Source organism: Heterocephalus glaber, unplaced genomic scaffold (genome assembly GCF_053883595.1).
Source record: "Heterocephalus glaber isolate CG9 unplaced genomic scaffold, H.glaber_assembly_v1.0 deba00001564, whole genome shotgun sequence".
NCBI classification, from domain to species: Eukaryota; Metazoa; Chordata; class Mammalia; order Rodentia; family Bathyergidae; genus Heterocephalus; species Heterocephalus glaber.
This window is the reverse complement of record NW_028258351.1, coordinates 16,557,005-16,578,542: the sequence shown is the minus strand read 5'-3', so window position 1 is coordinate 16,578,542 and position 21,538 is coordinate 16,557,005. Positions and strand designations below refer to the sequence as shown.

Below are 21,538 nucleotides of genomic sequence, written 5' to 3'. Positions count from 1 at the left end.
GGTGGTTTTTGTGCTCTTATGGCAAATGCGTCGCAAAAAAGGCTAACTGATATCTTTGTTCATCAGGAAAATTAACAGATTGTTAGCTACTGTATGCAGAAAGTTAATAAATATGTACAAGAAGAGGCAAAGAACAAAAAGGGAGGCAATTACTAACTCCTGGAATATTTAAAAAGCTTGTTTAAGAAAGAAATGCAATCATAATATTACCTATTTCAATGATGAAAAATATCTTGCATGTTTTTAATAAAATGATATCCATGAGGAATTCAAATTTTGACCCTCTCTAAAAAGAATGGTTTTATGCAAGTCTTTTGAGTACTGTGTTCATAAAAGAAGATTATCCATTTTTCAAACTTTAGTAGCTATGGGATCTTGTTTTGATACTACACAGCTTCATTTCCTGGGAAAGATGACCCACAGAAGGGTGGATAAAAGTGCTGCAGCCAAAGGATTGCTGTTTGTAAAGGCAACCAACCAAGATTTCATCATCATGACTTTTTCTCACCCTGCAATATATTGTGTCCTTTGACGGTACATCACCCTCCCAGCAACAAGAAACCAGCTCTAACTTAACTCTCGGTCATACCTCTGTCCTTCAGAACCGAGAGTTTATGTCCACACCTCAAAATTCATACACTGAAGCCCTAACTTCCAATACGATGATATTTGGAGTAAGGCCTTTGAAAGGCAATTAAATCTAGATAAAAGCCCTCACAATGGGATTTGTAATCTTCTAAAAAGGGAAAGAAGCAGAGCATGGTGGCACATCTCTAATCCCAGTACTCAGGAGGCTCAGGCAGAATGATCACTGAGAGTCTGAGGTCAACCTGGGCTACACAGCAAGTTCAAGCCCAGCCTGAACTATACAGCTGTCTCAAAAAACAAACAAAAAGAGAAGAATATTAAAGAAAAGAAAAAGAGGAAGAGAAGCAAGAGCTTACTTTACTAGGAGAGGACACAAGAAGGTAGCTGTCTACAAGTCAGAAAGAGAACATTCACCAAACACCTTAATCTTAAGATTTCTCAGCCTCCAGAACCGTGAGAAATACATTCCTATGGTTTATGACCCCCAGTCTGCAACATTTTAGGGCAGTCTGAGCTAAGATACTGCCTGAGAAGAGAAGACTGCAGAGTGCTTCTAGGGGTGGCAAAGCTCATGCTGCTTTAGGGTCTCAGCAGAGAAAAACTGCCCTTTAGCCCAAGATCAACCACTGGAACTCCAGGGCCCACAAGTAAGCCCTTGACCAGTCCTTTGTCTAGGTTTCCTATAAGCCTAAAATCTAGCACTTGGTTCCTATACAGACGCCTACACATTTTACAGACCTTTCAGCTATTAGCCATGGGTCGAAGGAGCCTACGGCCTCATGAGATATGAGCCGGAGGTACTGCTCAAACCGGCTACAGTAGTCACCAATGCTGTGCCTCATGCTGCGTGGGACAAACAGGGCAGCCTGGCCTTCTCTCTGCTGGGAGTCTTCTGCAACGGAGGGAAGGGGAGTATCTCTTCTCTCTGATCTCTCTGTTTCTACACTTTCTTCTAGGGAGCTGAAAAGAAACAGAAGATGAAGGCATTCAAAATCACTGATAAACTAGAGTGAACTATTAATTTACCCTGATGGGTTTTTTTGTATATCCTTTTATTGGTACATTTTAGGTGTACAACATAATGACATTCATCATTGGAGATATGCACCTTTACATACTCTCTTGGTTCTTATTTTTCCTCCTTCCCCTACCCTCCCTTCAACCCCTCCATCCCTCCCTACCCTGATGGTTTGATAAATCAAAAGCTCTCCTTCATTTCTTTCTTTCCTACTGAACAAAACTCAACATCCTGTCACTATTCATTGTTCCCCTTTTCACTGTGCTCACCCTCAACCCCATAAGCATTACTGTTTTTAAAAATAATTCTGAGAGCAAATCTTTCAGTAAACAACCAGCACAACCCACATGTACCAAGGTAATGCTCTCAACATGACTAGCCTGCTAACTTGCTGAGTGCCAAAAGGCCCCTGAAGATGCAACACACTCAATGACCATTGCAGATCCACACTGTTTTACTGAGCCATCCTGGTGTTTGCAGATCTTGCTCTAAGAACGTCTCTCTGTCTTGAGGGAACTAAAAGAATCTGGAACTCAACAAATAAAAGGCAACCAACTAGCACAAAAACAGACAAGGCGCCTAACACCTACCTGGCATTGCAGGGCCTTTCTAACATGATGGTAATGGCTGGATCCTTGCCAACTGTTGTCTTTGTGATCCTGATTAGAGGAGGAGGCAGAGGCCTTTCACTTACTGTTGGGGTTTTCTGGTCTAGAAAAGGAGAAGCATAAAGTGATTGCATGTAAATTGATGTCTGTCTTAGAGTTCTTTTAATGGCCAATAACCTAGGAGGAAGTCACACACATATCTCTTAAGCATAAAGGCCAAGCTTGCAGTGCAAAAGGAAAAAATACTCTTGTTTTAAATGCAAAGGTGAATGTAAAAATTACAGAGAAACAAACCAATGAAGACTTAGTGTTAAGAGGGAATAAACTCCTTTCCACGCCTCTGTCAGGTGCAAGGAAGACTTCTGGAGGTCTGTTCAAAGCTCCAGGCTATGCTGGCTGGCATTAGCACTGGCTACCCATTCAAGGAGCCTGAAGCAGTTAAGTTTGTTTTTTGACCTTTAAATGCTTTGATTACTTAAGAAAAACACCACTCACACCTGAACACTTAATTAGCTGATTTAATTTGTCTCTGGGCACTGCTGGAAAAAAAATCTGCGTGATGATAGTCAAAACATTAATTTGTTAACTACAACTCGCAGGCTTGACAGCTCTTCAGAGTTTTAGATCATTTCTAATTTTAAATGTATTTCAAGTGTAGAAATATCATCTGTCCTTGGTAGGGAGCATCTATATGTCAAGTAACTTTCTTTGACTCATATGCTTATAATTTCTTACTGTCAGACTGGCTCCGTTAACTTTTGTAATAATATTATTGAGTATAATTTTCAGTTGTTCATAAGCATAAGAGATACAGATTAGACACTGCACAATCCACAGATCACTTTAAATTTGATTTTGTGATGCAACTTAGCAAATAAGCAGAAGTGGAAACATAAGATTCTTACTACAGTTTCATAATCTGCAATTGCAAATATCTAAAAACTCATTTCAGGTCTTAATATTCTAAAGAGCTCTTTTTCAATGCATACCTAGACTCTTATGCAGAATCCTAGGGAGTGGCTACTAATTTAAATTAACCTTGACAAGAAAGAGCACAAAATCCTGTCAGTCTTCTACATGATGCCAAACAAACCACCCATAAAACAAATTGCTCTTCAATGTGTTTCCCTTTCCTGTTTCCATCCGAAAGGAGGCTAACATGTCTACTGATTAACAAACCATGATTAGAAGGGCTCCTATGCCAGGCACAGTTGGGGACATGACTATGAAGAACTCTTTGGCCTCAAAGAATCTGTGGCTTAGTTGGAAGAGATAGGACACCTTCACAAACAGCTCTACCATGTGGCAGAGCATGCTAGGAAGTGCTTTGGGAGTTCATAGGCAAGAAATGGAGGAAGGGAGCAAAATTCTAGCATATAGATACAGGTTGAGTATCCCTTATCCTAAATGCTTAGGAATAGAAGTGTTTGAGATTTTGGAGATTTTCAAATTTTGCAATATTTGTATAGATATTATTGGCTGAATGTCCCTAATGTGAAAATCTAAAACTCCGATAAACTTCGAAAGCATTTTGCACTTTAGATTTTGGGCTTAAGGATGCTCACCCTACATTAGGAAAAGAACTGCATAAGCAGGATCCAAGGAGCTGGGCCTTGAAGACTCACGTGACTGCTCTGTGAGGATAAGAACAAGGGTTGTAGTAGTGCTGGTAGGAAAAGAACAATGGGAACAGAAAACTATGCTTGAAAATCACAGACAATGTAAAAAGAACACATTAATAGTGTGTTTAGGAGGCTCGTCTTTCTGTCAAAATTTGACACAGATTTATTTTTCCAAGACAAGACTCTAAACTCGTATTTTAAAATAATTATATGTGACATATGCATTTGTAAACCTTCTCTACCCCTAACTTTCTTTACAATTCTCAGTAAGTATAGTACTCACAGTACTTAAATTCCTTTAGAAGTAAATGCTTAACCACATTTTATTCTCCTCCTTTCACTGAGGAAGGCAGTAACTGACAAGCGTGAGTGAAATAGAATTTGATTAACACTTCCCAGCCAAAACTGTGACAGTAGCCTAGCAATTACAGCCAAAATGTGTATATATGAATTTGAAAAGTGGAGGAGAAAAGCCAAAATCTTTTCAACAAATGGTGCTAGAACATGTGGATAGCCATCAGGTAAAGAAAAAAAGCCTTATCCAAGAAATAGACATAAAAGCTAAAACCATAAAGCTTCTGGAAGAAAACAAAAAGAATTATCTTCTCACCCTGAGGGTGGGTAAAGGTTCCTTAGACCATGTAAAACAAAAACCATATGAGAAAAAACTGATGTTGGATATCTCAAAATTAAAAACTTAATGTCTTTTAGAACATAAACAGGGAAGCCACAGAGGGGGAAAAATATTTGCAAAACATTTATCTGAGATTAGTGAGCACCAGGAGTCAGAAAGGAAGACTGAGGAGTAAGAGCTAAAGGATAACAGGTTTCCCTTTTGGGGTGATGAAAAATGTTCTGAAATTCAGAAAGTAGTGACGGTTGCATGACTATGTGAATATACTAAAAACTAATAAGCCACACATATTTAACAGTGTGTATTTTATGGTATGTGAATTATATCTGTATTTAAAGTTGTTATTTCAGAAAAACAAAACAGGGCTGGGGATGTAGCTCAGTGTTAGAGCACATGGGTTTGATCTTCAGCACTACCAAAGACAAAAAAAAAAGCCCATACATTTGACAAGAACTTGTTCCCAGAACACATAAAGGAGCCATATATTCCAAAATAAAAAGATAACCCAATTTTTTAAAAAGAAATAATTTTTGACACTGCACAAAGTATGATATACAAGTGGCTTACCGCCTTGGTCACTTTTGTCATTGCTAGCTCAAAATACTACACGCCAGGAACTTAAAGGAGAGGTTATTTTGATTCACAGTCCCTGGTTGGTTGGCCCCAAGGCAGAAATGGTACAGTGGCAGACATGGCTTGGCAGAGGAAGGCTGCTTATGTCATGGTGGCCAGGAAGCAGAGAAGAGAGGAGAGAAATAGTGGAGCACGTACCCATTGGCCTGCTTCTTCCAATAAGACCTCCTCAACTCTTAAAAGCACATTTAGCTCTGAACTCAATGATGGATTAATCCACTGATGAATATAATGCCCTCATGATCCAATCACCTTCCAAACGCCCTGACTCTAAGTACATGTGCTTTGGGGGACATTCCAGATCCAAACCACAACACTAATAATCACAGGAAAAGGTACTAAATATCATTACTCCTCAAGAAAATTAAATTACCTGGGTTCAGTGTCCAATACCCACCCCCTCCAAGAAACAATAGAAAAACCCCAAGAAAATGAAATTAAAACAACAATGAGATATCACTATATCTCCACCAGAATGGTTACAACTGAAAAGACAATACCAAAAATGTGCAAAGAACATGGAACAACTGAAGCTCAGTGTAGACAGGAATGTTGATGGGTACATAAAGTGGTACAGCCACTTTGACAAAGGTTTGACCATTTTTTTATAAAGTTAAATACACCAATCACATAACCTGGCAAGTCTTAAGTATTTATCCAAGAGATATAAAAAAATTTATAGTCCATATAAAAATTATACATGAATATATTCATAGCAGATCTATTCCTGATAGCCCCAAACTATAAGCAACCTATAGATCTATAGGAAATTGACAAAGGACATGTGGTATGCATATCACAGAATACCACTCAGCAGTAAAAAGGAATGAACTTCTCTGATTTAAGTGTGGTAGGATGAATACTGGCCCCACAAGATGTCTACATCCTAACCCTGGGACCTGTGAATGTTACCTTATTGCAAAAGAGACTTTGATTAAGTTAGGGATCTTGAGATAATGAGATTATCCTGGGTTATTAGGAACCACTAAATGTGACCATACGTGTCCTTATAATAAATAAACAGAGGAAGATCTGACTGTAGAAGAGGAAAAGGCCATGTGCAAATGGAAGCAGAGACTGGGGTAATAAAGATAATGAATGCTAACAGCCTGAGAAGCTGGAAGAAATTTAAGGAACAGATTTTCCCTGGAAGCTCCAAAAAGAACTACCCACCCCTCCTAGCACCTTGATTTCAGCCATTTAAGACTCACTTTAGACTTCTGACCTCCAAAACAGTAAAAGAATAAATTTGTGTTTTCAGTCACTAAATCTATGAATTAAACTTGTTTATAAACTTAAATTTGTTAAAGCAGCAACAATAAATAAGCAACATAAAAAAATCTACAAAACACTATGCTGAATTAAAGGAGTCTAGACAAATAACAGACAAGTACATACTAAATGATAGCACTTGTATGAAATTCTAGAATAGTCAAAGTCAATTACCAAGTAGAGCCTGGTGGTGGGGAACTGACTGGGAAGGGAATGAGGGAACTTTCTGAGGTGGTGATACGTGCTATGTCTTGATAAGCATTTGGGTAAGAAACACGTACCCATGTGTCAAAACCTATCAAATGACAGTTAAGATCTGTGCATTTTGTTATATGTAAATTTTATCTCAGAAAAAAAAAGAACCATAAATAAATATTAAACTCTAGCTGATGATGTGTATGCGGCATATTTAGAGGTGAAGTGTACTGATAACTGGCAACCTTGATTATTTTATTTTTTTTCTTTCATCGTACTGAAGTTTGAGCCCAGGACCTCAGGCATGCTAGGTAAGCACCCTACTCCTAAGCCATACCTCCAGCATACTCTGAAATGTACAGATAAAATGCATTTGAAATGCAAAGATCTGATGAACTGATAGGCCAGATGTGGTGGCACCCATGCCAGTAATACCAACATTTGGGAGGCAGAGACAGAAGAATCACAAGTTCATCTAGGCAACTTAGCAAGACCCTGTCTCAGAATAAAAAATAAAATGGGCTGGGGATGTAGTTCAGTGCCAGGGTTGAAGGAGTGATGAACGGATGGGGAGAAGAATAAGGAGACAGGTGAAAAAGTAAATATAGTAAAATATTAATTGTACAACATAGAAGGGGGGTATATGAGAATTCACCATATAATTTTTCTCTGTATACTTGAAATGTTTTGGAATACAAAGTTGGGGGGAAAAGCAGGGAAAACACCTACCATTTCTTTCTTCCTGCATCCATAAATGAGGATCAGCATATACAATTTTACTGTATCTTTGGCGAACTGTCTCTTGGTATTTCTTTAAAAAAAAAAGTTTTATTTATGAGAAAAAATGAGTTTCATTATAAAACAGACCTAGTTCAGGATGGAAAAGTTCAGGAGATACCATCAATACAGACAAACTGCTAGCAATGGGCATCTGCCAAACCAGGATGTGATCAAGAGGTGAAGTCTACAATAAAATAATGCAATTACCACGGCTGCAATCTGGACCAGAACTGTCCACTAGAACTTGCTGTGATGACAAAATGTTCTTTATGTGCCTTGTCTAAAACAGTATCCATGAACTAAGAACCACTTGTAGTTGTGTTCTAATTTTAATTAATTTACATTTCAACAAGCACATGTGCCAGGCAGCTACTGTTTGGGACAGCTCAGGCCTGGACAGTTATCCCCACGAAAGGGAAAGCAGTCACAGGACTAGGATAAAATGTGTATCTTTAAATTTCAAAAATCAACAAAAATTTATTTTCTGTATAATTTTCCTATTTAGCAGCAAAAAATAAATGAGATTTAATCACAGAGCAATTAAAAAGAAAATGCTGAACTTGGTGCAGGAAACTTGAATTCTCATCCTAGCAATTTTTTTGTGTGACCTTAGGCATATCACTCTTTCATTATGGGTCTCAATTTAACTGCTCTGAATAATCCAAGGGTTATGTTGAGTAATGTCTGAGATCTGAGGTTTTATGAGAAAAACATTCTAAAAGTAGTATTATGGAAATTAAAGTAGTATCATCTGTGACTTGACAGGATCACACTCTAGCAGGGTAAAAGAAGCAACTGTAGAGTACTTACAAACTGTCAGATGAAAGAAGTCTATGTTCCCATTTGTGGAACTAAATCTTGGTCCCAGTGGTTTTAGAATCACAAACCACTGTTATTAGGGGGACAGTAATAATGATCGCTAATGGGGTTACATGTCAGACAGTATGCTGAATCTCGATACCTCATTCTGCCTTCAAAAACCTTACTTATTAGATAAGAGTAAGTGACTATACTAAGGTTATACACTTAGTAGGTAACAGAGCTGGGACTCAGAAGCAGAACCACGTGACTCTGATATATTAAACACCAGAGACATGAGAAAGAACAGATGTGAGTGCTCAGTGGCAAACCATATCAGCAGCCCCCAACCTTACTTCCATTTCCTCCATTCGGAGCATCATGGTCTCCAGATTTGGGCTGTCCTTGCTGTCCCCTAGGGTGTATAAGGTTTCTGATCCCAAGTTCTTATCATGAGTCATAGCCCAGAGCTCATGAGCAGTATCTTCCAAAAAGTCATTCAGCCGATGAATATTGTTGCATTCAGAATTAACTGCAGTATCCTATAAAACAAGGGAAGGAGAGGTGGAAAGGCAATACAAAGAAATGAGAGAAACTTATTATAAGATTATTGCTGATCATAATAAACCAACAGCATAATCATCCAACTGGTAGTTTCTATGCTAAAACAAACCTCTCCTAAATCAGTAAATATTAAAAGCGCTAACATGAATACAGTTTTTATCACAGTCATTAAAATATTGACCGTGTAAAACCATTATTGTCTTTGTAAATTAGCATTTCATCTGTTTGCCAGTTGGTAGAGCATATCTTCCTTTTGCCATATTCAGCAGAATCATATTTTACATGTCATAAACTGTAGGGGACATAGCTCTTCCCTTTTGGGTCGATACTTTTGTAAAAGCCTCATGACATCACAAAGATCAAGATTCTTTGTCTTTGCCTGAGATTCTATGGTTATAATCTCAGAGAGTTTTATAACTAGCCTTTTTTTATTTTACAGCTTTTACATTCACAAAGTGCTTTATATAGCTTTCAAAGCATTTCTATATGCATTTTATTTCTCTTGATTCTAATACATGTCTATAGTTTGCTCTGAAAGAGGCTTTTTACAATGTTTGCTAGGCAAAGCAAAGATATTCATAAGATTAAAGCCTGCTTTTTCCCACTCATAAACCTGCAGCTCTGGGCAAGTTTATCAACCTTTCTGGGCCACAGTCTTTTCATCTGTACAATGGAAATAATAATCTTGTATTTCAGAGTTGGAAGGATTTCATGAGAACTTGTTTGTTAGAACATAGCACAGTGCTTGGCATGAAATAAGATAGTCAGTAAAAGGTTACTGCTACAGTAATTTAAAAAAGCCTTTTCAACAGTTTACAGAAAAAAATATATTAATGACCAATAATAAAGATTTCAAAAAGTTCAATCTTTAGAGTTAAAGAAATAAAAATAACTTTAGCCAATATAATAAAATTACAAAACATCTAGACAACTTAGCAAACAAAACAGATCTAGTTAAATGAGATATGTGTGTTTACATATGTAATATTTTCCATCTATAAAGAATGGAATACAAAGAACACTAAGTGTTACTAAGAAGGGTAAAGAAGGTCTCAATGTGATGGTACAGAAAAAACACCAAAATATAAAGAAAGAAGCATGTTACAGAACAGCGTATGATCTGTTAGAGGGGTGATTTAACTTTTCATATTATACTTTTTCTGAATTGTTTGAATTTTTGGCCACATACATACATAACTTTTAATTCTAAATAAAAACCATACATTTTAGAAAAATATATTTCATATACAGCTACAGTAACAGACAAGTATGCTGTCATGGTTCCCTTACAAGAACTTTTTCCTGGTTCCTGCTATCAGATATCATTTTGCTTACAGGTAAATCTACTAGGAGATGAATTTTACTTGTTAAGTGCAAGTGAAATACAGGAAATCTATTCTCCATTTTAATGATGGTAAATCTGAGAATTTGTGTTCAAGATCCCACAGCTCTTTTATAAATTAACATTGGGGAAAAAATTCTACTTCATCATGGTAACTTCTATGAGTTAGTTCATTTGTGTTTCTTTTATTCAGTTATTTATAAACATTGACTATTGATGGCATCGTCTAAGAAATTCTTTGCAAAGATGTTAAAACATCCCAAATTCTAAATACCAAAGTTACTTTTCCCTTTCAATAAATTGTATTAAAGATGATTTAAAGCCTAATTTTTACATACAATTTTTACATACTGAATTCTTCTAGTACTATTCAGACATGTCTATTTTGTTGTCTTCATTTATAGTCACTTTGTTTTCCTCTCATATTAAAATGCAGTACAGGGTTGCCTGCCTAGGTTAGGGATTAGCCACTATTTTGCTGAGACAGGGGTTGGGGGATCCTTTAGTGGCTGTGCTGCACAAAACACCAAGCTGCAGCACACCTGAATGTGTAATGATCAAATGTAGGCTTTTAGCTTCCAGTCACAGAAGCCTTACTTCACATGAAATTCTGTCACAAAGGGCCGGGGATTTAGCTCAGTGGTTCTGCCTCCTGCCTTGCAAGCAGAAGGACCTGAGTTCGATCCCAGGTACCAAAAAAAAAAAAAAAAAAGAAAAAGAAATTCTGTCACAAAGTATTGATACAAAAAATTGTAATTCAAAAATTATGGAAGTATGCTACAGCTAATCATAATTACAAGAGGGATAGATTTTCAAAATCTTTCTTCCTACTCCCAAGGTGACTAGGCTGGTGGAGCTTCATTTTAACCTCCTTCTAACTTCTAACTTGCTCTGACGTGCTCTGAGCAACTAAGGCGTTTATTAACATCTTTCAATTTCCATGATCATCTGGATGCAACTTGTACTCTGGAGCCCTAACCCTAAGCAATGCAGGAGCCTTCCCCAAAATATGAGAAGCAAGTCCTCCAGGGGAGGAGCACAGAGCACACAACAACAAAATGTTATTTTTCTCAACTGTTTTCATTTCTTTCCTGGACTTTCTCTTTTCTCTGCCAGGCCAGATACTGGTCACATACTAAGCACTCAAAACATGCTTCCTAACAAAAACATTAGGCCCTAAGTATAAAGGAAATTAGGCCAGTAATGAGCTGAAAGAAAGGAAATGAGGGCAGCCATTCTTCTGGCGCAGGCCATAAACACTCAGGGCCACAGTGCACCCACATTCTGTCATCAGCGGGAGACAAAAGAACCACTGACAAAAACCTATGGCTCTTGGGATGTCTGTACGCTGTTTGTAAGGCTGATCTAAGTCATAATGCTAAATAAACCCTGTAAAACTTAACATCCCAGATATGAAAAATTATTTTCATCTGCCTTGAGTAGGATAATATAGTGTTTGTAAAGTAATCTGCATATCATTTTCCTTCAACCAGAGACATTATCATGCAATAATACCCGAATAACAACAACACACACCTGCTCTGTGGGCTGGGCTGCTGCTGTGTTCAATGATGGACGATCTTTCAAATGGGTATTTGCTTCCACAGAAGAATTAACTCTCTATTAAAATGGACAAATATATTCATGGATTATAAAAACTTACGACTCATATTAGTACAAATGAATCCTGTTACTAGAGTAACTTCTGTGTGCAACTATTCATCAGCTCAAGCTGCATTAGGCTTTTTGCAGCAATTAAAGCACTTTGTCTTCATGAAAATAAATGCCATGTGTTGTTCTTGGCTCTGCATGCTTTTTCCTCCCTCAACTTTGTAAACTCTGCCAGAGTAGCTGTGTGCTTTTATGCAAGTCATTCAACTTCTCTGATCCACAGTTTCCTCGATGATAAAATGAGGGGGCTGGGACTCTTTCATATCTAAGAACCCTCCTATTTCAACACTCCTGGGATTTCATTCACAGACTCTACTAATAATTTAACATTTCTTAACCTAGAAATATGGAAGTTCAGAGGTCTGTGAGAGACCCAGAGTGTCATTCATTCCATTTAAAACTGCATTTTTCTGTGGCCTCATCTCTTCATCCCAACACAATGGTTTCCATTTACAGATGGGGCTAGAGAATCTGACAACAGAATTAATTTAGCTCATTGCTTATAGAATGATGGCACAATCTCTTGGTAGTGCTATATGTCACTTCATCTTCAAGAAAGTACTGGTTGTACACAGACGTGTCCTCATCTCTCTTTCTCTCTCTCTTTTGGTAAAACAAAGTCAATTATTCTAAACCACCGAGGTGAGAGAAGACAGTGGAAGGACAGACTGGTAGCAACTCACTGAATGCTAACATCATCAATAGGAATGGTTAGGAATTGGTTAGGAATGGAAACTGCAATCTAAACTTGTTCCCCAAATTAGACTCTCACCTTTCTCAAGAGCAAGACAGTCTCCTTTTCCCGTCATTTGTATCTTCCCCATGACAGAGGACACATCAATAGTGCATGGCAGTCTAGGGATGTCAAAGGCACAACAGCACTGTGCCCAAGCTCTGCACCACAGGCTCATCAGCACTGCAGCTTCTAGCTGCCAAACAGACACTTCGTCCTAAGAGGGTCCGTATGACCTTTGTAGCAACTCTTTTGTACTGTAGAACTTACAAAAAGCAAGCAGATGTGATAAACTAGATTACCTGGGCCTTGACCAAGAGGGGCTTCAAACGCTCTAGAACTGCTGCCTCTACCTTGTCTGCTAACTGGGTGTCAGAGACACTAGAAATAAAATAAACAATTCATGTCAAAAGCCTAGTTTGCATATTGGTCTAACTATTCCAGACGAAGAGAAATCAAATGATCATAAAAACCACAGTGCTTCACTAACCGTAATGACTATACAGATCCCCTGGGAACCTTGTTAAACTGTAGATTCTGATTCACTTGGTCCCAGGGATGCCTAGATTTTGGGTTTCCAACAAGCTCACAGGTGATACAACACCACTGTGCTGGACCCTACTTTGTGTAGTTTGTTTTTGTTGGTTTTTTTTGTGGACCTTGCACTGGTGTATGAGGGCTCAAGCCATATCTGGATAAGTACGTGAGGCTCTGAGAATACTTTAAAAAATAATGGTTGCCTCTAAACAGGCTGAATCAAAAAAACAAATTTTGTCCATTTTAAAACCGTCACTAAAACAACAGTAGAATTAAGATATAAACCCACAAAGACAAGGAGGAAAAAATGGTGCTGGAAGACAAAGGACAAAAGTGGTAACCAACTTACCTGATCCAAGAAAACTGAATTCTAGGCCAGAAATGGGGAAAACTGAGAACCACATACTTTGTACTGCTGACCTAAACAGGCATGTGACTGGCAGTACCAGGTATTTCTAGCCCTGAGGAAAGCTGGGAGGGGGTGGCTTAAAATGGAAGATAAAGAGTCAAACGGCATTTGGAAAGTTAGACCCCTAGGTCCCTTGCCCAACTTCACACAATTTGACAACTGCCTCTCTCCACTTCCAAGTCTCACTGCTCATTCTCTGAAGGGTTTCTGGTGTAGGAGTGACCAATCACAGTTGAAGTGGTAGGTACTGTACTGAAAAGAGGGGGGTTGAATGCCGAGCAGAAAGACCCACAGCCCCTGCCCCAACTCAGTTCCTAGGGCACCCGTGTTCAGATCCTTATCCTTTGGGCAAAAGATCAAAAACATTTTCCCTAGACAGTCTAATCCACATGAAAGGTAAGAGTGAAAGATCAATAAGAGGGCCCTCAACAGTCCATCCAGATGGACCGAGGGCAGCTCAAGTTCAATAATCCTTTCATCAGCTGGAGCTGGAATAGACAGATATCCATAAGGGAAAGCCTGACCTGTGATCAGTATCTCATCTCATATATAAAAATTAATTCAAAGTGGATCACAGATATTAAAGCTACACAGTATTTAGAAGAAAACATAGGAGAATATCTTTAAGTTCACAAAAAGACCTATAAAAAAAGTGACAAACTGTTCTTAATCTAAAACTTCTAGTCACCATTAAGAAGATATAAAGGTAATCATTATGTACTACAAACATATACTAATAAAAATATAGAAAATATACAGGGCAAGCCCTGTACTGGGAGGAAGCATCTATTGCACATAATATCTGGCAAGGAGCTTGCATCTAGAAAATATATAGTGGTACCTCGGTTCACAAACTTAATTCTTTCCACTCTTTTGGTCACAAACCAAACTGGATGAGAACTGAATCAAATTCAATGGTTAGGTTCAATGATGACCTTATGGGGAAATTTGATTTGGTTCTCCTCCAATTTAGTTTGCGACCAAAATCGTGGAATTAAGTTCATGAACTGAGGCACCACTGTAAAGAACTCAAATCAATAATTAAAAATCAAAAGCAAAACACCAACAAAAAGTGGGCAGAAGACTTGAATGGATATTTCACAATAGGCACTAGAAAAAGTACTCATCTTTGGTCATCAAGGAAATGCAAATAAAACCACAAGGAGATACTACCACATTCCCACCAGAATGGCTAAAGTTAAAAAGATTGGTAAGACCAAATGTAAGCAAGGATGTGAAACAACTAATGAAGAACTCCCATGTATTGCTGATAGTAGTATAAATGTTACAACTACTCTAAAAAGTTTGTATGACTAGTTTTGTAAAGTTAAACAACTGCCTATCCTATAACCTAGAAATATGACTCTTAAACTTACTTATCCAAGAGAAATGAAAGCATATTTCTATAACTTTATTCATACTAACTAAAAATGGGAAACAATCCCAACGTTAAGTCACATTAAGGAGGATGGATAAACAGAATGTGGTATATTCCTGTAATGGACTATTATCCAGCAACAAAGTGGAATGAACTATTACTGATACAGGCACAATGTGTGAATCTTCAATATCTTGGTGAGCAAAAGAAGCCAGATACAAAGGACTGGATCCTGACAATTCTGCTATTTGAAGTTCAGGAAGAGGGAAAACTATTTTATGGGGACAGACATCAAAATGTGACTGCCTCTGTAAGGGATGAGGTAGTATGAGGTAAGGGAATGGCCAGGAAGAAAATGTGGGAACATTCTAGGTTGATGGACATTTTCTTTACCTTGACTGGGGTTTTTGTCAATGAATACTGCATTTGTCAAAACTAACTGAACTGTACCTTTAAGTTCTTTACATCTTACTATATGTAAACAAGACATACACTTACTATATATCACAAGACAACTTTAAAAAAAAAAAAAAAAACCTAACACTAAATACTAATTCCAACAGAGTTTTCAATCAGTAATCAGTCACTACATTTAAACATCAGAAGATTAGGGAAGGACTACTAGCTGGGAAAAGAAAAGGGAGACACTAAATGGGGCAAAGTAAGGAAAAGCTGTTGTTAATATATCTAAAGAGAATGCAATATATCCATAAAATAGAAGACTAATATGTATGAGAAATCTGGAGAATGTAATAGAGCGCTTAGACTTTATAAATCCTGTAGCAGAAATGACAAACCTAACAGGTTAAATAGTAAGTATGAGAAAATCGCTTACTGGGATGGCAGGTGGGAGTACAGGTGAGGAGGGGAGAAAGAAAATAGGATAAAACCAGGAAAGAAAAGCAGAGGCTTTGTGATGATGGGAAGGTGATCTGGGAATGGGGGAAGACAGGACAGTGGGTAGGGGAAGAGGAAGTAATAAGGGTCAAGAGGCAATAAATATATATATATACACATATATATCACTATCCCATGATGCATATATTATGCATTGCAGACATATACTAACAAAAAAAAATTTTTTAAAGAATGGAAAAAAAAGTTAAGAAAAAAAGAAAATCAGAGGGTCAATCTAGGAAGGTCAACATCAAACAATGGGAGAAAAGAAGCAAGAAAAACAAGTGTAAAATAAAGCAAGAACATTTACTAGAACTAAAGCAAATAAACTACCAGATAAAAAAAAGGTCAACTGAGGAATAAAAATATATGCACATCAAGCCCTACTGCTACAAAATTTTAGAACACTGGGAAAAAGAAGAGTATAAATTTCTACAGAAAGATTCAAAAGTAAGATTCAATTTCTCGCTGGAAGCAAAACAATGATGCTTTAAAAATTTTGACCCGACTTCCCCTTGTGTAGAAGAATATATTTTCCTCTACTATTCCTGTTAAGTACAACTAAGAACCCTATGTATTAAATATAAACCAACAGAAGAGGTTTTGGAAAGGTGGAATAAAAGCAGACCAGCTGGGGACTCTGGGACCCAAAGAAAGAGATGGTGCTGAGGTTCCCTGGGTTTTCTGTTTTGTTTCATATATCCCCAAAGTAGATACTAGAAAAGCCACCAACCTAGAAATGCAAACAGACACATACATACAGACAGACAGACAGACAGACAGACAGACAAACAATAAAAGCCCACTTGCTTTAGTCAAAGGTCCAAGAAAGGGGCAACCTAGGAAGATGGACAAATTTCAGAAAATAGCCAAATACGGCCAAACACCACAAAGAAACCTGTCCTGCATGTAAGCAAAGACAGAGTGGAGACCAAACAAGCACATTAAAAGAATGTTCAATATTATCTTATTAGGAAAATACATCAATAGCTATGAGAGAAATATAAATTAAAACTACTAGCAACCAGGAGCCAGGCACAGTGGCACATGCCTATAATACCATCTACTCAGGAGGCTGAGGCAGGAGGATCACAAGTTTGAGGCCAGCCTGGGCAATTTAGTGAAACTCTATTTCAAAATTTAAACAAATAAATAAATAAATAAAAATAAAAAGAGTTGGGGCTATAGCTCAGTGGTAGAGTACTTGTCTAGCATGCACAATGCCCTGGGCTCAATCTCCACCATAAGAAAGGAAAGGAAAAGAAAAGAGAAGAGAAGAGATAAGACTCACAGGAGATACCACTACACACCTATCACAATGTCTGAAAGAAAACACAGCACCACCCAATGCTGGCAAAATGCAGAACAACTGGATCCCTCAAAAACTTCTGGTGTGCCCAGCATGATGGTGCATGCCTATAATCCCAGCACTCAGGAGGCTGAGGCAGGAGGATTGCCAGAATTTGAGGCCGGCCTGAGCTACATGGTGACTTCAAGGCCAGCCTGAATTACAGAGGGAGACCCTGTCTCAAAAAAAACAAAACCAAAGCAAAACTAAACAAAACAAAACAAAAAAACTGCTGGTGGGAATAGAGAACCACTCTGGAAAATCTGGCAGTCTTATACAAAACCAAAACATAAAATAAACATACAACCCAGCAATTGCACTCTAGGCATTTATTTCAGACGAATAAAAACTTACATTCGTGCAAATGCTGATGTTTGCAGAAACTTTATTCATAGTATCTCCAAACTGAAAACAACCCAGATGTCCCTCAGATATTTAACCAGGTGAACAGTTAGGTAAATGATAGTATGCCCACAGACTGCTACGCAGCAACAAAAAGAATGAACAAACAATAGATGCAACGACCTGGATGAATCTCCAGAGAATTACATAAGAGGGAAAAAAAAGTCAATCCCAAAAGGTTATATACTACACATTTCCACTTACATAACACTCTTGAAATAAAAAGTATAAACAGGGAGAACAGATTCATGGTTGCCATGGGTTACTTAGCCAAGCAGTAGGTGGGGACAGAAGAGAAGTAGGTGTGGCTCTTCAAGGGCAACAATATGGATCTTTGTGGTGATGGAAATATTCTTAACTACATCAGCATCAATCAAGTGTACCTTCACTTTATCAATGTTAACATGCTGCCTGTAGTACTGTATTAGTTTCCCAAAATGTTACACTGGGGAACTGGGTAAAGCGAACCCGAGATTTCTCTGTATTATTACAACTTCATGTGAATGTACAATTATCTAAAAATATTTAAAAATTTCCACTAAAATAAACTTCAATTCTGAATTCTAAATCCAGTAACACTATCACCAAATATGAGAACAGAATAAAAACATTGTTAGACTTGAAAGGTGTGAAAGATTTATTTCTCCATTTATCCTTTCTCAAGAAGCTAAATTAGAATGTGCTCTATCAAAACAAGCAAGTAAACCAAGGAAGAAGACAATGCAGTATGGAAAACCACACAAGCAGCAAGGCAAGCCTGGGTAATTGGCTCATCTGGCCCTGATGCTGGTAAATTTCCTGCTCCTCCTCTGTGACCAAAAAGGGTAGCCAGAAGGAGTAGAGAGGCAGAGCATGACAAGTCAGCCCATTCCCATAATCAGGCTTCTTCCAGAAGTCCAGTGTACCTGGACTTACCCAAGCGGTAAGCTCTGCACCTGCCAGGACTCTCTCAAGATCTTGCGTGCTGATTTCCTGGGATGGGCTCCTAAAAACTCCCACGGAAGTTTAAGTCAGACTGTGATTGAGTCTCTGTGCAACCTACTTTCCCTAGACAGTCTCCATCTAATGCCATCAACATTGCCTTCCCTTGTTCTGCTAGATGTGTGCATCTCAATTTTCAAAATTTAAAAGTATACTTGTAGTGGGCTGGGGATTTAGCTCAGTGGCACTGTGCCTGCCTAGCAGGCACAAGATCCTGAGTTCAATCCCCAGTACCCTCCAAAATAAATAAATAAATACATACATACATACATACTTGTAGGGATGAATACATAGGTGGTAGATTTATGAAGAAGGGTAATGAGAAGACAACATAGAAATCAGGGTAGTGGCTGCCTCTGGGGAAAAGATGGGGATGCAGCTGAGGAAGGGCACACTGGAAGCTCCTACAGCAGTGGCAATAGTCTATTTCTTGGTGGTACCTGGGTATCCATGTTGTAATATTCTGGATTATATATGTGAATTTGGAATGCCCTTCTATATGTATGACATATTTAATTTTTTAAACAAAAAAAATCACACACAGATAAACAGAGTACAGAGGATTATCCTTTTGCTATACAGTCTAAAGACAAGTGGGAAGGAGTCACAGGGAATCAAATTTCAGCACAATCTAAGGTCACACCTTCTAACAGCTACTGATGACCAAGGGATGGACTCCCTCTGATAGTATGAAGTATCTTTTCACAGAGGTATACATGCATACAGACAGTCACTTTGTGGAAACATTACAGGGTCCTTGGAAGAATCAGTTGGAGGAAAAAGATCCTTCAAATCCTAAAATTTTATGATGGTACCACTTGAAATCTTAACTATGAACAAAACATCTTGGCCTTTTAATGACAGAACCACAGCCTTATAACTGGAATTGAATTCTGTCATGAATGGTGAAAGAACACACAGATGTTTCAATAAGTGTTTTGTTTATTTGACTGCAAAGTGGGTGATTATCAGAGCTGAAAAAATGAGCCAACTATAGCAGTATCAACAACAGCAGCTCTACTAAATCTTAACAAACTTCTTCATGCCTGTAGTTAGAGGATAACACTTTGAGAGAATGAATGGAAAAAAAATCAACCTCATTTGAAAACTTTAGATTACATTCAAGCAAACATGTGAAACCAAAGTATTCATACATTCACCCATAAGTGGAACATTCACATCATATTGACTTCTCTGCCCTTAGCAGGACTAGCAATTGGCTAGGGAAAAGAATCTTTGAGATCATATAAACAAATAAGCAAATATAAGAATCTAAACTTTCAAGACAGAGCTGTGCCCAAATTAAAGATTTTTTTTTTCATTGCTCCTTCAAACTCTGCACAAAGTAAACATTTTCTAGCAAAAAATATGATGTAATGCAGATGTAGACATGCAGGTGCCCATTCACTCATTCATGCATGCATTCACTCATTCATATAATGAGGCTAAGTCTAAACAGTCCTAGTGAGTTGTTAAAACTATCTGGATCAGGGCCAGGGATTTAGCTCAGTGGTTTTGCTGCCTGCTGCGCAAGCGCAAGGACCCGAGTTCGATCCCCAGTACCAAAAAAAAAAAAAACTACTTGGATCAATTAGAACAGATAAGCATCTCCTATTCTTTCTCAAAAGCAAATACATACCTTAATTTTTGGATTCTATCCATTTCTTCACTTTTCAATTTATTCAATTCCTTTGTTCACCTAGAAGTTTCAGCATTAAGCCATTCAAGTCTACAGGCGAGAACAAAGAGTCACCCCAACTCTCCTCAAAACAGAGTCAGGATTTGCTTGGGTTCTAACCTTGGCTCTGCTGTATGTTTCTTAGGTGGCTTCACAGCCTTTTCAGGAGGCGGAAAGCCAAGAAGCATAAAAGTGTGGCCAGAACTGAACAATCCCAATTGGTTGTTTAATAAAGCTACATAGAATATGGCCTGCTTACCTTTATCTGCCTCTGCAACAAATATTTACCTCTGTTTTTGCCGTCTGTCCATTTCTTTGGCTTTTAAGTCTTCTAGTTCCTTCAGTCTTTTAGGAGACTCAGCATCAAGCCAAGTGAGCCTGATAGTACAAAAGAGTCAAACCAATTACCCCGCAATGCTGCAGGGCATCATTACCACAGAAACAGAGCAAAAGGCAGGGACCCCCTCCTCGACATCAATCCTTGCTCCATTAAAGACTCAAGAAATGAAACTTCTCTGTACCCATAAAAGCCTTCCATATCATGTTTTCTATACAAAGAAATTTATGCACAAAAGCACTTAGAGATAGTATGCAGAACAAAAACAAGCTACTTACAAATGTTCTCAAGAAAACTAGACATCACTGTATTTAGGAGTTCTTGTTAGACTAAAACAAAACCCTAGCTATATCTTCAAGTCTAGACAAAGAAATGCATCCCTATGTAGGTATAATAAAGTAAAATAAAAACAAAAGGGGAAAGCTACCTCTAGACAATGTTATTATATATGAAAGGAATTTGGTTCTTTTGGTTTAGGATATGTGAATATTACCAAATTATTTAATGATTGCACTTTTATTTTTTAAGCGGTAGGATCAATCCTGGTTTCATGCATGCTAGGGAAGTGCTCTACCACTAAGATGTAGTCTCAGCCCCTAATGACTCATTTTTATTTTTGCTTTCCCATAATTAGAAGATAATTTCAGCCAAGCAAATACACAATGACCTGTTTTCACTGCTCTCTTCCTTTGGAATGTTCTCAACATAGCCCCCATATTTAAATCCTGCCTGCACAAGTCCTAGTTTAATTTCTCCCTCTGTGAAGCCTGGTTTTTCACAACAAGAAGTAACCTCTCTGCCTTCTAAATTCTCTCAGTTCTTAGGGTACATGTAGTGTCCTACCTTAAATTACAGCTAATTTTCCCTGCTGACTGTAAATAAGCAGGGGGCAAGGATTATGTCTTACTTGCCCCTTTTGTTTAAAGTCTTCACAGAACTCATAAGGGTGCCATACACAAAACTAGCAACTGATACACAATTAACATACATATAATTTTTGAATGAATGAAATCAGGAATAAAAGAGGGACTTGTGTAAGCTGTATAGTTTAACAGAAAAGTTTAATAATCTACATTTTATTTATTTATTTTTATTGGTACCGGGGATTGAACT

General features: G+C 37.9%; 1 protein-coding gene across 2 annotated transcripts in view; it reads right to left on the bottom strand.

Moving 5' to 3' along the window:
* The window catches only part of Kiaa0753 (KIAA0753 ortholog), a 69,710-nt gene that overhangs the window by 9,720 nt on the left and 38,452 nt on the right, over positions 1-21,538 (bottom strand). For both annotated transcript variants that reach the window (XM_087191671.1, XM_013076868.3), the window contains exons 11-17: positions 20,377-20,466; positions 12,761-12,839; positions 11,591-11,674; positions 8,505-8,690; positions 7,300-7,381; positions 2,197-2,317; positions 1,327-1,548 (exon numbers count right to left, since the gene is read on the bottom strand). In XM_087191671.1, the coding sequence (XP_087047797.1) occupies positions 1,327-1,548; positions 2,197-2,317; positions 7,300-7,381; positions 8,505-8,690; positions 11,591-11,674; positions 12,761-12,839; positions 20,377-20,466 (864 nt within the window). The remainder of the gene's footprint in view (positions 1-1,326; positions 1,549-2,196; positions 2,318-7,299; positions 7,382-8,504; positions 8,691-11,590; positions 11,675-12,760; positions 12,840-20,376; positions 20,467-21,538) is intronic.